The sequence below is a fragment of the Pieris rapae genome, chromosome 15, assembly GCF_905147795.1.
Source record: "Pieris rapae chromosome 15, ilPieRapa1.1, whole genome shotgun sequence".
Classification (NCBI taxonomy): domain Eukaryota; kingdom Metazoa; phylum Arthropoda; class Insecta; order Lepidoptera; family Pieridae; genus Pieris; species Pieris rapae.
Window position 1 is genome coordinate 7,649,278 of NC_059523.1, and position 13,991 is coordinate 7,663,268.

A 13,991-nucleotide genomic window follows, 5' to 3' on the forward strand; every position below is an offset into this window, starting at 1 on the left:
AAAGTTGTTGTTATATTTATACACTAAAACATGAAATAACTATATACCTAAAAAACTGTGACAGGTGCGATCTACGCTAAAAATCTTAGATAATATTAAGTTAACATAACTATTAAACTTAGAAATCATATACAATCAAAGCCTATTCAAAATGGTGTATTACTTCTTTTATTCTATGAACCTATAAATAACTGAAGTCGTTACAAAAATACACTTGGTAACGATTCCAGGGATAAATCAACGACGGTTTATTACACGCAATCAATTCGCAATAAATTTTATTAATACCAAAAATACATTTAGTGTATACAATAAAACTAATAGACCATTTGGACAAGTGCTATGAAATAAGATTTTATTTGTTTCAGTTCTGGAGCGAAATCCCAATGAGTCGTTCATTATTTCTCGGTAATAATAATTAAATATTCATGGATTGTAGGTGCGCTGATAGCCAATAAGGGTCTTCAGAGGATTTATAAATGATTCTGAAGAGGTTAAGATTTCAATATAATATAGTTTAACAGTCTTAATGTTGATAAATATAAGTATTTTTGAAAAAAAAAAATAGTATTTTTTTTGGCAACGGTTATAATCATTTATGAAATATTTACAGGTATATAGATATTGTTAAAAATAATAACACTTTTAATGTATAAGGGAATAAGTAAAAGGTTAGTTGATATCACAAGAGACTGAAGAGCTGGCAGCAACCTCGGACAAAGAATTGGTTTAGCTATTCAAATGGGGAACGCTGCAAGTATCTTCGGAAACTTGCCTAAAATTTTAAAGTTAGTTTTGTTTTCAAGGAGGCTGCACTATGGTTTTCTTTCGATGTTATTATTGTCGAAATTGTTAATAAATAAAGTATACTGTTTAATTAAATATCGAAACTATTAAATAATTATAAACCGTATAAATTCAACTGCAACTATGGTTTCATATTTACTATAATTTGTTAGGATTGAATCATATTTCTATGGTAAGGTATTATATTTGGTTCTCTAAAACTCTTTTCCAAGTAATAAAACTTTTCTAACATGTACTTCACGTGTGCTGATTCGTAATTTAAACACTATCTCATGCGTAAAATTCACACATTGTAAACATTCTTGCAAATCTATTTTGGCGTTTGATAGACACGTTTATCCCAGGAACATTATCGCTTCATGTCCATCGAACAAACCATTACCTATTAATATGTAGTAATTTCTATTTCCTCTACGTTTGCCATTGTTTGTTTATTATGTACGTAACGTTGATTTAGCTCGGACTGAAAGAACCGATGTGGTATTTTTATCGGTGACTATAAATCTTATTGTGTGGGTAGATCTGTTTATTTTATGAAACCAGGTTTCCCTAGTTACCGAGCGCAGTACAGATGGTGTTAATTGCACAATATGTTAACATATATTTAACCTAAGGCTTATTTTATGTTATACTAGCGACCCGCCCCGGCTTCGCACGGGTGCAATGTTGATACTAAATATACTATAGAAAATCTGTGAACGTTGTATATAAAAATGTGGGTTATCGATAAGAGATAGACATATACCATCATGGACTTCTCTGTAGACCTTTTCAATGTGTACAATACTTAGTACATTTTTTTGATAAAACTCGTAGGGTTCAGCCTGCGTTTGCAATGTAAGCGGTAAAAATGTAATTATTTACGACATCACATTAGAAACCTCAAAAATAACAGTACTTCTCCACTATTATATATATAAACCTTCCTCTTGAATCACTATATCTAAATAATATAAAAAAAATCGCATCAAAATCCGTTGCGTAGTTTCAAAGATTTAGGCATACAAAAGGACATAGGGACAGAGAAAGCGACTTTGTTTTATACTATGTAAGTACCAAAAATGTTGTGTGATAATCAAAATGATTATCAAGACTAGTTCTATCAAATAATTATTTGTATATTTATTATATGAGTAGTATTATTGCAAAGGAACGACAAATTAATCGTTTTAATAATTTCGAAAAAACTAAAACAATTTCAAACAATCTTATAAATAATATTATGTTTTTGTCCCGTCTGTCTACCTTCTCCCGCCTTTTCCGCTAAATTCAAAAGCTACTCCAATAACCGATTGATCCTTGGAAATAAATAAATATAATTTATGGGATAATAGCCAATATATTAAATATAATAGTATTAAAAAAAACAACTATGTTTGAAAATACTTCTATCTTAAATAATGACCACCATTTCGTTGCGTTTTTTGTTTCCCACCGTGTCCTTAAAAATGTGTAAAATTTAAGTTCGTGCGGTAAATATCTCTTGAAATTTATTGCTACGGAGTAAATGGTAAATACTTAAGACCAATATTAGGGTTTCATGTTCCTGCATATTCTATAATTACGCGTCGGTGTGCTGCTTCTTGTTCTTGCTTCCTCGAAGCACCCCGCAGAGAAATGAAGATTTCTTTAGAAAATATCCCATATACAAATCCATTTGTGTATTTAAAGTGTCGGCGCACTGGGTGCCCAGAATTATTTATAGCGCGCAAAAATGATTTGTAATGTTGAATAATTAAAATATTGATTGTTCTTTAAATATTATATTCATGTACCTTTTGGTTTGAAGTGAACATTATATCGCTTTTGAGTAGTTTCCAATTCTCAAATTGAATCTTATAGTATCTCGAATAACAATTACATCTTCCCTTGGCAAGCGTCTCAAATGAGTCAACAATTAGTTGTACATTTAATAGTTTCGTTCTCATTAATATTTAAATCCGTTATATGGTCGTCTTATGTGTTCTCGGCGCCAGTTCATTGTTTACTTTAGTCCTAACTTACAATACAAAAGCCTGCGATCACCTGAAAAGTGTGAAAGCGCAAGTGGAAATTTCTTTACATGTACACTATTCTTCTTAGCTTCTGTGGGAAAGAAAAAAAAATGGGCCTGGCACATCTTAAATTTAATTGAATACAAAACCGTATGCATATAAATAATTAAATCTTAAAAGAAATGTTTACTGGACCAAACGTAAAACATCAGAAAAGGAAACTTTTATGTTGTGTGGATAAGATAAGAAAGATATAAGTAAAGTATATTTTGACTACAAACGCCAAATAGAAACTTGGTATAACCTTAGCGACTGACAGTTGAAAGTCGCTGTCAATTTTAATATAGGTACGAAATGCATCTGACAGTTTTCGTATTGTATTCAAATTATTTAGCAAGATAAGAGTAGATATATTATGGTAATTAAGTGTTTATTAGTATAGTAGTATATTTCCTGTATTACTAATATAAAAAAATAATAATAGTACACTAAAAAGACTGTTCTGAATTTTTATAAAATTCAAGGATGAGAATCTTACGCTTAACGCCAACACTGCTCTTGCCTGTTACACAACACTTTAATAAAATGAAGGTGCCAATTACGAATATTAATAATTTTACTATTTTTAAATACAATCCCCAATATTTGATCAAATCTAGCCTTGATTAATAGCGAGATTAAAACTTGTAAGCGAGAGAAAATAATGAAGTTATATTTGTGATGGATTGCCGAAATACGAAAATTCTCGTTCTCTTGGTTAATTGCAGGCTATGTTTTACGCAAAATGGACCAAATTTGAGTCTAGTTGCGGAAAATGAGTCCGCCTACCTGCAGGCTATGTTTTTGGGGCAACTAAGTACTTTGCCCAAAAATGTAAGGTTCAAGATATGTTTTGCTCTAGTGCGTATCCCTGAGTTCGTGTGGTGTGATTTCCGCTATTACACTTAAATGACTGAGAGACATTTTTAGATTCCGCTGTTTATATCGATCTATTAAAAACTTACATAATAATCGACTGTATACTACCGTGGGATAGCTACTATTAAGAGGCATATAGCGACGTGTATCAGGTTTTTCTTTTTTTGTAACGAAAAGCAAAGTTCTTTAAACATTGAACATTGCTATAAATATATTCAGTCTACTAACTGTTTTCCAATAGATACGCCCGGGATATACATTATTCAAGTCTCAATAATTGCTTTTTTCGTAGCACTTCAAAGCTTTAAGCTTCTTGGCCTTAGTTAATGTTTAAATGCAATAACTTTTCTTTATAAACAAGAAGTATTTATGTACGTGTCTGTTACACATCACTGATGGGACAAAAATATACGAAGTCCATACAAACATAAAACATGTGGTCATTGTGCACTTAAAACAAATGTATGACGAAATTCCCTCGATCCTAGAGTTGAGAATTAAAGGTTTTGGTGGTGGAAAAGGATTGTTACGCCGGCGTGTCAGCTAAGATAATCCCATGCGTAACTGCTAGGCCTAATTATACTTTGGTACTTAGAAACAATAATTAGCAATCATTACCATAGTTGCTCACCTCACAAATTGAAATTGATTTTTGTTTAGTTTCTTAAGTTTATTTTTTTTACTAGTGTTTTTTTTTTGTTTTTGTCAAATAATGTCATGTATTGCCTATAAGTGTTTGTCACATTTAAAATTGTATTCAGTGGTTTTCTATTTTTAGCAATGTAACAGTGTGCCAAGCGTTGGCAAGCTTTTTTATCAATTAAAAAAAAAATAAAAAAATTACCAAAGTGATTACATTTTTTCCATTGATAAATATATAAATTATAATAATATAGCGTTTTCTTGGTTTACAAACTGTGGGATATATAATATGTATAGCGCTTACAAGTCATATAATACATTTGAATCGCGCGAAAACGCTAAACGTGAACCTGAGATTAAAAATAGTTGATTTTATTCTAAGAATCAGATTCTATTATATAAAAGTAAACCAGCGGGTGCTAATGGAATTACTGAGTGAGAGAAAACAGAAGGCGGTCCGGGAAAAAATAAACTCATACTGTGCCTACGAAGTAGTAACGAGTTCAGGTTATCAATACTACTCCGTATAAACAAAACTAATATAGGAAATTATTGCATAAATTACAGCAATTGTTGTTCAATTTATATATACAAAGCCATTACAGGTTTTAAGACAGTTTCTGCCGCGCACCACCACTATTTAATGTTTAAAGAACTTTATTTCTCATTACAAAAATAATAAATATATTTACATGAGAAACTTAATATTAATACGTATATATACGAGCGATAAGCCGTCATTTTAGTCAACTGTGTTCATTCTAACATGCCTTTTTGAATTTGTCAAACACTCCAAAATTGCGAATTTGAGATGGTAACTGATAATTGCACACCCTCATACCTAATAGATTTCTTCAAATAATTTGTACGCGGCTTCGGCAAGATAAGCAAACTCGCTCGACGAGTATTGCGTTTTTCATTCAGACCAGCTACCCACTAAAATATTTCCGAACCAATTGAAAGGTCCTTCAAGAAGCATTGCATTTTTTAAAGGCGAACAGCACACTTGCAATCAAAAAAATGTTACATTCGTGACATGTGTTTCATACTTTTATTGATATAATTGCGTTAAAATACTCACTTGTGTAATATTCCCCTGTCAACCCTGTTACATCAATAGGTCTCGGTGTTGATGCATTCACGGCCTCTGGTACAACTGCAGGACGAAATACGTATCTGCATATTTGCCACACACCGGAGTCACTCCACATAAAATATTCTCCCCTGTTTGTTATATATATACCTGTAACAAGAGGTATATATAAAATATCAGCGATACGCGAAATCGTGGAGGTAGAATTTATATATTTATTAAATTTTAGATTGTATTAAATTTTAAAACTTTTTACCAAACATAATAATAATCATAATTATGTTACCAACATGAATAAATAATTTTGAATTTGAATATGTTGTTCGTGCAACTCAACGATATTAATATTGTTTGTTCTACGAACATACATTATAACTAAGCCATTGCAAAATATTGATAGAAAGCTAGTAGGCGATGCAACAATTCAGAATATTTTTCTAATATATTGTGTCTTTGTGTATATATATTTGACGATTGTACGTTATATTTTATTTAGTATACGCGAGTTTACCGGTTACATTCCTAAACTAAACAGACTAAATATAACTTGATATCTACCATTTCTGGTTTTGATTTAGTTTTTAAAAGAGAGGGAATAGAAAACAATAGTGTTATATGTGTTAAAGGGAAGTAATTAAATTACACGCTCTATTAAAATACAAATTAAGAAATTCTTAAATAGCCCTAGACATTCTCATAGTACGCGTTAGCAAAAATAGACGTGAGGACGTCGACCTGAGTGTAACATTAATTAATCAGTGTGTACCACTGTGTTATAGGCGTGTAATGTAAGTGATATATCAAGATTTTGCTTTCAATTAGCGAATTTTGTACAGGCTCATTCACGGTAAAAAATCGTTTTACGTCAAGTTTGTCAAAATTCAAAATCAAAAAATCGTTTTGTTGTGATAATATACTTATATTATCGTAGTTTTAAAATAAATTTAGGCATGACTATGGCGCAGTTCAGTACTGAATGAATTGTTCTTTCTATATACACCGACCCAAACAACTTACTTTCCGAACAGAGATTAATCGCCGGCATTTGTTTTAAAATTCTATACAATAGAGAATTTAATTTCCCCGCTTTTATTTAACGATGTTTCAAAGCGTTTAAAAGTTGGCACTACGTTCTTTTATTTCTCCTTTGATTTCCAGCAAAGAACACTCAAAGGCAGTATTGGTTCTAAAACATTGTTAGCTTGTACAAAGCAATTTCATTGTATTTATTCAGTGTTTATTTTTACTCAAACACGACTTCGATATAATATTGGCTTTGAATTATATTTTAAGCGAAATAGAAATAGTTTGATGGCCTATTGGCTGGAGCGTGCGAACGTCATCCCTCAGGTTTGAATCCCAGATGTACACCAATTGACTTTCAGTCAGTATGGGCATCTAAAACTTGCTGTTACGGTGAAGTAATCATCGTGAAGCATATCGGCATGTCTTTGATCCAAGAAGTCAGAACAGTGGGAAACAGGCTGATCACGACCATAAACAGATATCTGAAACTCAGACCTAACTGTTTGCTGTTTTCTTTGAATTATCTCTTCATGCGCGGTAAGGCCGCCTTCTCTACTTATATTATGTTTTTTGTTGGTTAATTTATTTAGGCAGAGGAGATTAGGCTTCTTATAACATAAGAAGAAATATAGCCAAACCATGGGCGGCCTTAGTGAAATATAATTGTATCTATAGGTGTGTGCGTATTTGAGTGTATGTGGATATTTTATAACTATATTTTTTGTTTATAAAAAAACACAGCGTAATTAAAAAAAAATAAAACGATATATCGAACTACATCATACTTATATATTATATAAATTTATTTTGGATTAAAATGGATACATAAACATTTGTATATGTAATAAAATGAAATCTAACAAATCGCTTTCATTTAAATATCCTTATTAAAAGTATAAGATCGCAGCTTAACCAACAGAAACCATTATTATAAAATACTCGGTACAAACAATAAGAAACAAAATCGCATACCATTTGAACTATAAATATGCACCCATTTCTCGGTGCATACAGCAGTTATCCAAATAAATGTTGACAAGCCGACGAGTACAGTGCAAGCGAAAAGGATCCTTCTCTCCAGCACTAATGCTTGCAGCAAGGGTCTCCTCTCAGCACCCACTGATGATGCTGTTGACATCTTGTCTGTCTCCATCGCAATCTGCCACAGAAAACATGAATTTAAATCAGCTATTTATGGAAACGGAAACTAACGGAAAGTGGTTCTTGTCAAATAAAATAGGGATCATAACCTTAAAATTTAATAATTAAATATTTACAACAATAAAAATTAACATACATGATTTCAGTTTTAATAATAACATCTACATAGTAAAAACTAAAAAATTGTTTCATTTAGTTAGAAGGATGTTATGCTCAAATAACTTATCGATAAGTGATTATTTCTAGCATAGGTTTATTATAGGTACAAACTTGTAAGTAAAACTATTCAATAAAAAATAGAAGATCACTTCACTTAACACGCATTTTTGAAAAATGATTAACGTTATTGATTTCGGAGAATACTAAAAAAAAGTGCGTACGTACAAATTACACATGTCACAAGTGAATTTCAATTTAAATTATTTATTATTACTAAGTTAAAAGCCTCAAAAAATGATCATATTCAGTCCATATATTTGTCTATCGCGCACAAGATGCTATGTAACAGAACTGCCACGTTAACGATTCCGGAATATTTTATACAAAGGTTTAAAAAAAGGTTTCGGTTCGATCACCGGCTGTGCACCAATGGCCTATCTTTCTATGTGCGCATTTAACATTTGCTCGAACGGTGAAGGAAAACATCCTGAGGAGACCGACATGTTTTAGACCCAAATGTCGTCGACGTGTGTCAAGCACTAGAGGCTGATAACCTACTTGTCTATTAGATAAAAAAAATGATCATGAAACAGATTCAGAAATCTGAGGCCAAAACCTAAAGAGGTTGTAGTGCCACTGATTTTTTTCAATATACACCAGTATATAAATCAAAACACCAGTTTGTGAAATCAGCTGTATAAAAGCAGGAATACTTTGTATTAAAATTACATGGCAAAATTAATTACGGGCCGCATATTTAAAGCGATGTTGAGTCAGCGTGAAATAGCGTGTGTTATTCGATTACTCGGGGACAGCAGTGCGGAGTAAAACATGTCAGGTGCATATTAAATACGCTCTCATATAACAAAAGCGAATCACATTTAGTGTTATGTATATACTTCAATGTATACAGAAAAATAACTGCTACAGCTTTTTAACCCTTCTTTTTAGAACCCCTGCAAACCGGCATAAGGCTCACCTCATGTTAATTGATACCGCCGCCCATGGACACTCTCAATGCCAGAGGGCTGCCGGCATTTTTAGAATTGGTACTTCAAATCAACAATCATTTATTTATATAGGTAACATAATGTACACTTATGAACGTCAAAAAAAGAAATATACATTAAATGCTTCTAATTTTACATTTACTGCCAGTACTCAGATTTCTGTATCTATTTCGTGATCATTTTTTTTTCTAAAAGGCAAAAAGGTGATCAAACTTCTGTGCCTGACACATACTGTCGACTTTTTGGGTCTAAAGAGTATCAGTGTCCTCGCTATGCATTGCGTACGCAACTAACAGTCCGTTGGGGCAAAGCAGAGCCTTGAACCCACGCCCCAGAGTTTAAACTACGATGTGACCACTACGTCATCACTGCTCCAAACTTATAAATATACTTTATTACTTTTACATTTAGGCCCTATACTTCATTCGTAATTATTACGTTGATTATTTTATGACTACGCATTCTAAATAAAAACTAGAACTAGAACTAGCTACTAAGGCTTGTTGTGTAAATAATTATTGTATCGTAGGGAATAGAACTTTACGCAACGTTTACGGTGATAGACATATGATATAAGTTATCGTTTTGATATTAATATAAGCAACGTATGCAATTCACCGCAATAACATAAAACCTATCTACAAAATATGTAGGTATGTTCAATGATAAAATATTACTATTGATCCAAACGACACGGCTGGAATTTCAATACGGCTTGGACCAATCGATTTGAAACTCATTTTCTAATTGCCCGGTAGTTTTGGAACTTTTAGATACTAGTTTGGACTGACCCAGCTTTGTAGCTGGACTATCAGTAAATCTCCCTTTGATTTACAACGTTCTATAAGCATTTTAGAGTTGAGTTAAAGCCAGATAACGAACCTACAATAAAATTTGTGAGTAATAAAACCTGATAATCACGACTTTTTTTATTTGATTTTTTTCCGTCAAAAATCTATATTAAAACAAAGATACATTTATGAAAAATGTGTTAGTAACTTTAAGCTAAATTTTAAGAAATCCCGTATTTTGAACTATCGATCTCTAGTCGAGATTGCAATGCCTAGTACGAATACTGTATATCTAATCAATTTATTGTTTATGGTTGAGATGTCAACGGCAGACTGTTTTTGAGAATAGTCATTGGTATTCGGTTCTGCCGGGACTAAAACACACGATAGAGCTGAGTCTCGCTTCTCTTACAAGAAATACCTCACAGAAACTGAAGGAAATCAATATCTTGGACTATACGATTTGAGAAGCACAACTAGAGAAAATATATCTACAACCTACTGGTAGGCAACTATCTTTAAGAATGATATGGACGTGACGTCAAAGGTTATGTTATATTAAAATAATATTCCACATAGCGTGTCTTTGTTAGGCATGTCATACTGTAAGCTAAGGAATCTCAATATTAAATGATAATAAATATTTATATGCAGCTCACGCACATATTAGAAAATACAGCTCCGATATTATTTTTATATTATATGTTAGGGCCTAGAAATATTACTAGTTAAGTTTATTTTAGTGCTTTCAATTAATGACATAATTAAATACGACAAAACATAAGTATGCATATTTATATAATGATACCACCCTAATTTGTATGGTAAAAGTAGGAACTTATTTGAGACCCAAATAAAAATGTATCAAGTCAAGCAACTTCATAAAATGTATTACATAACATTAGGCAGATGTAGAAATAGATAATATACACTATAGATCTTGCGAGTACCTAACTAAAAACTTTCATTTACTCCGGGTTACTTTTCTACGTGTAGTAAATGTCTCCAGCAACTATGCAGCTACTATATCCAGTAGCTAACGGAGAGTTTTAGAGATAACTGTCAGTTAAGCTAGCGGTTAGGTTAATCTATACTAATATTATAAAGAGGAAAGGTTTGATTTTTTGTTTGTTTGTTTGTATGAATTGAATAGGCTCCGAAACTACTTGGCAGATTTGAAAAATTCTTTCACTGTTGGAAAGCTACATCATTCCTGAGTGACATAGGCTATATTTCATTTTCAAAAAAATAGGCATCCTTACTAAAATTACGATAACATTAACATTTGTTTATTATTTGATACAATTCTAACAGATGGCGCTGAGTTAAAGGTAGTAGTTTGGCAAGACGACGTTTGCCAGGTCAGCTAGTAGTTTATAAACTAGTTTATGCAACTACGAAGTATTAACAAGTTGGGCTGGTACCTTCAGGCTATGTACCTAACGTTATGATTAGGTAAGTGTAATTATATTTTGAAAATTGCGGCTATTATATTTTTTAGTACTAACATTTGAATTTTAATAAGATAATTGAACAATGGTGAAGTGTTAAAAGAAGAAGACGAAGGATGGTTAGATAGAAACGTCAAAGAGTGGTACCTTAAGGATGGAAAAAGGAACAAAGTTGAGACGATTGTTTTTTTTTTTATAGAACACGGGGCTAACGGGCAGGGGGCTCACCTGATGTTAAGTGATACCGCCGCCCATGGGCCCTCTCAATGCCATGGGCTTGCGGCTACCTAACCTATTTTATGATTAGAGCAGGACCTCGGTCCTTAAAACTGCAGAAAAGACGTGATTTATTTATATATTTTAATATTAAACAAACTCAACACATAAACTTACGTTTTACGTGTTTTGTTTTCCGATAGAGTATTGTTTTTTAATTATCCCACATATACGTCAAATGCGCATTTTCATATATATCTTACAAAATACAAAATTGGATATCAATAATAATAATACTTGTTTATTTCACATTACAATCCATATTAAAATTGGCTGCATATTAAGTAGTGCTAAGAATATATTATATATGGATTTAAATAAGATATTGAATTCAAACACAGTAAGTTATTTGATAATTCAGTATTCAAGAAAACGGGAAAATAAAACCGCGGAGCGGAAACGTCACCCGGTTTTATTACACCTTCTATATCCTATTTATTATGCACATTCAACGTAAAAGATAATAAAATTTACAAGCTCAGAAACAGTAAAATGACGTGATCTCTACGTTAAAGCTAAAAATAATTTGACTATAGCTTGGTATTACAAATAGTCACAGAATATCAACAGGAAGTATATAATTGTGTGAGGACAAATTTATTGTTAGAAAATTCAAATATTTCCTAACTCAGGCAACTTAGTAGAAATCAAGGGCAGTAGAAACAAATATTGCTCTGAATTTCAATCAAGGACAAATTTAGCTACTACTTAGTTTGATAATATCACGAAACTAAACGTAGTAAAGGAAGCGTTCGTAAAGTACAGGAAACACACAACACCGGAACGATATTAAACGAATCTTGAATGACTTCCTCGGAATGACTAAGTCTAATTTAACTTGAATTAAAAAGAAACAAAGTATTCCAGTATTTTTTAGTACCACCGAATAGTGAAATTTTTTCGAAGAAAAGCCGACAAGAAGTACATACTAATGATTTTCACTGTTTCTATGTTAAACTAGTTTTAGTTTGAATAATAACAATATGGGAATTTAATTTGAAATACCTAAGCAAATCACACATCGTTTTCTTTGTCAAATAAAATTATATTAACAGACTAACTAAAATTAATTAAACAAATGGCGTGTTTGGCTAACGCCTTTTACCTACTAAATCTGGCATAGACAATTTATTTATATGATAGATAATCCAACAACTAACGTAAACTGTAGTAATAACAAAATAAAATGACCAGTCATTCAGAGTAACGCCTATATCTTTATAGCCGTCTTCAGCAATTTTCGTAGCGACTGTACAATCTTGAAAGCTTCGCCTCATTTCCGTTCTTAGAGGGTGATAATCTGATCGTTATTGTTTTATTTACTCACGTCAAGACTGATACGGCGTCCAGACGCCTGGCGACGGAGATGACGACACGTGACTTCCCTCCTTACCCCACAATAACTACCCCTAGTGGTAACAAGTCACGTTCCTCTGAGGATATTAAACAGTGAGTAAGCGGCTTAAGGATCTATAATCTATTGAATTTTAATAGTGAAATTATCTTGTCATTTTGCGTTTAAATCCATCCCAGCAAGTGCAAAGTTATTATTATTGACAGAACTTATTTACGTCGAGAATTGATTAGGCCCAGATACATACGCTGTGACTTTAAATAATAGCCATACAGTAAAGAATTTGGGGGTCCTAACTGATCAAAACTTATCCTGGGATGTTAAGGATGTTAGTTGCAAATTGTACAGTGCCTCCAGTATTCTTCGGCGTCTTAGTAATTTTGTTCTCTTTAGCACTAAAACCTCACGGCACAATCTCTGCTTTTACCGTAACTCGACGTTGCCGATTCTTGCTCTTAGGATCTAAACGAGGAATTACTAAAAGAACTGGATCATCTTCCAAATGTCAACCATATCTCTACATTCCGTAAGCGGCTAGGTTGGTTCTCATCAGGGACGTGATGCGCATGTTCTCCATCTCATATATTGCATATTCTCTCCTTCTTATCTTAAAATGATTTCAAATTTTTAGGTGCTCATAGAGCTCACTCTCTTCCAGAAGCTAAATCCTGTTAATCTCACCTCATAATCATTCTTCAAGGTCTCTGAATTGAGGCTATGGAATTGACTTTCCGTCCCTATTACCTTGACATCTTCTTTATCTTCCTCTAAATCTCTACTGTACAAGTATTACCTGTTCACATGGTATGTCTAACTTTCGTACTACCTGATATGAATTATCGTGATTCATGTGCACTTTTTCTTTTTCATGTTAAACACATTTACGCTATTGTCCTGTTCATTGTTTACATATGTTTTAATTGCTTTGTTCTATTATTTTGTCTAAATAAATTTGTGTTATGTATTTTTGCACTTCTTACGTTTATCTTTTTTTTACAGTGGTGGCCTTCGCTCGAAAGCAGCCGCCAGTTCTCATTCTTAATATTTATGTTAATTGTTTTATGTTCCTGTACATGAGACGAATTTTTTATAAATAAATAAATAAAGGCGTATATGGTCATACTTGACATATGAGTGACAGCCTAAAGAGCTAGTAAGTAGCTAAGATCACATTCCTGACGAAAATTAAAGTTGATCGATTCATTTTTAAATTATCATACCAATTTCATACAACATAAAAGCGATGTAATAGTATAGGCTAAACAAAACATGTTTTGAGTGAAAAAGTATCATATAATATAAACCGGAT

General features: G+C 32.4%; 1 protein-coding gene across 1 annotated transcript in view; it reads right to left on the bottom strand.

The window, feature by feature from the left end:
• LOC110992796 overlaps nt 1-13,991 on the bottom strand; it is a 29,823-nt gene that overhangs the window by 8,202 nt on the left and 7,630 nt on the right. The window contains exons 2-3 of the mRNA XM_022258764.2: nt 7,453-7,639; nt 5,443-5,604 (exon numbers count right to left, since the gene is read on the bottom strand). Of these exons, the coding sequence (XP_022114456.2) occupies nt 5,443-5,604; nt 7,453-7,633 (343 nt within the window). The 5' untranslated portion in view covers nt 7,634-7,639. The remainder of the gene's footprint in view (nt 1-5,442; nt 5,605-7,452; nt 7,640-13,991) is intronic.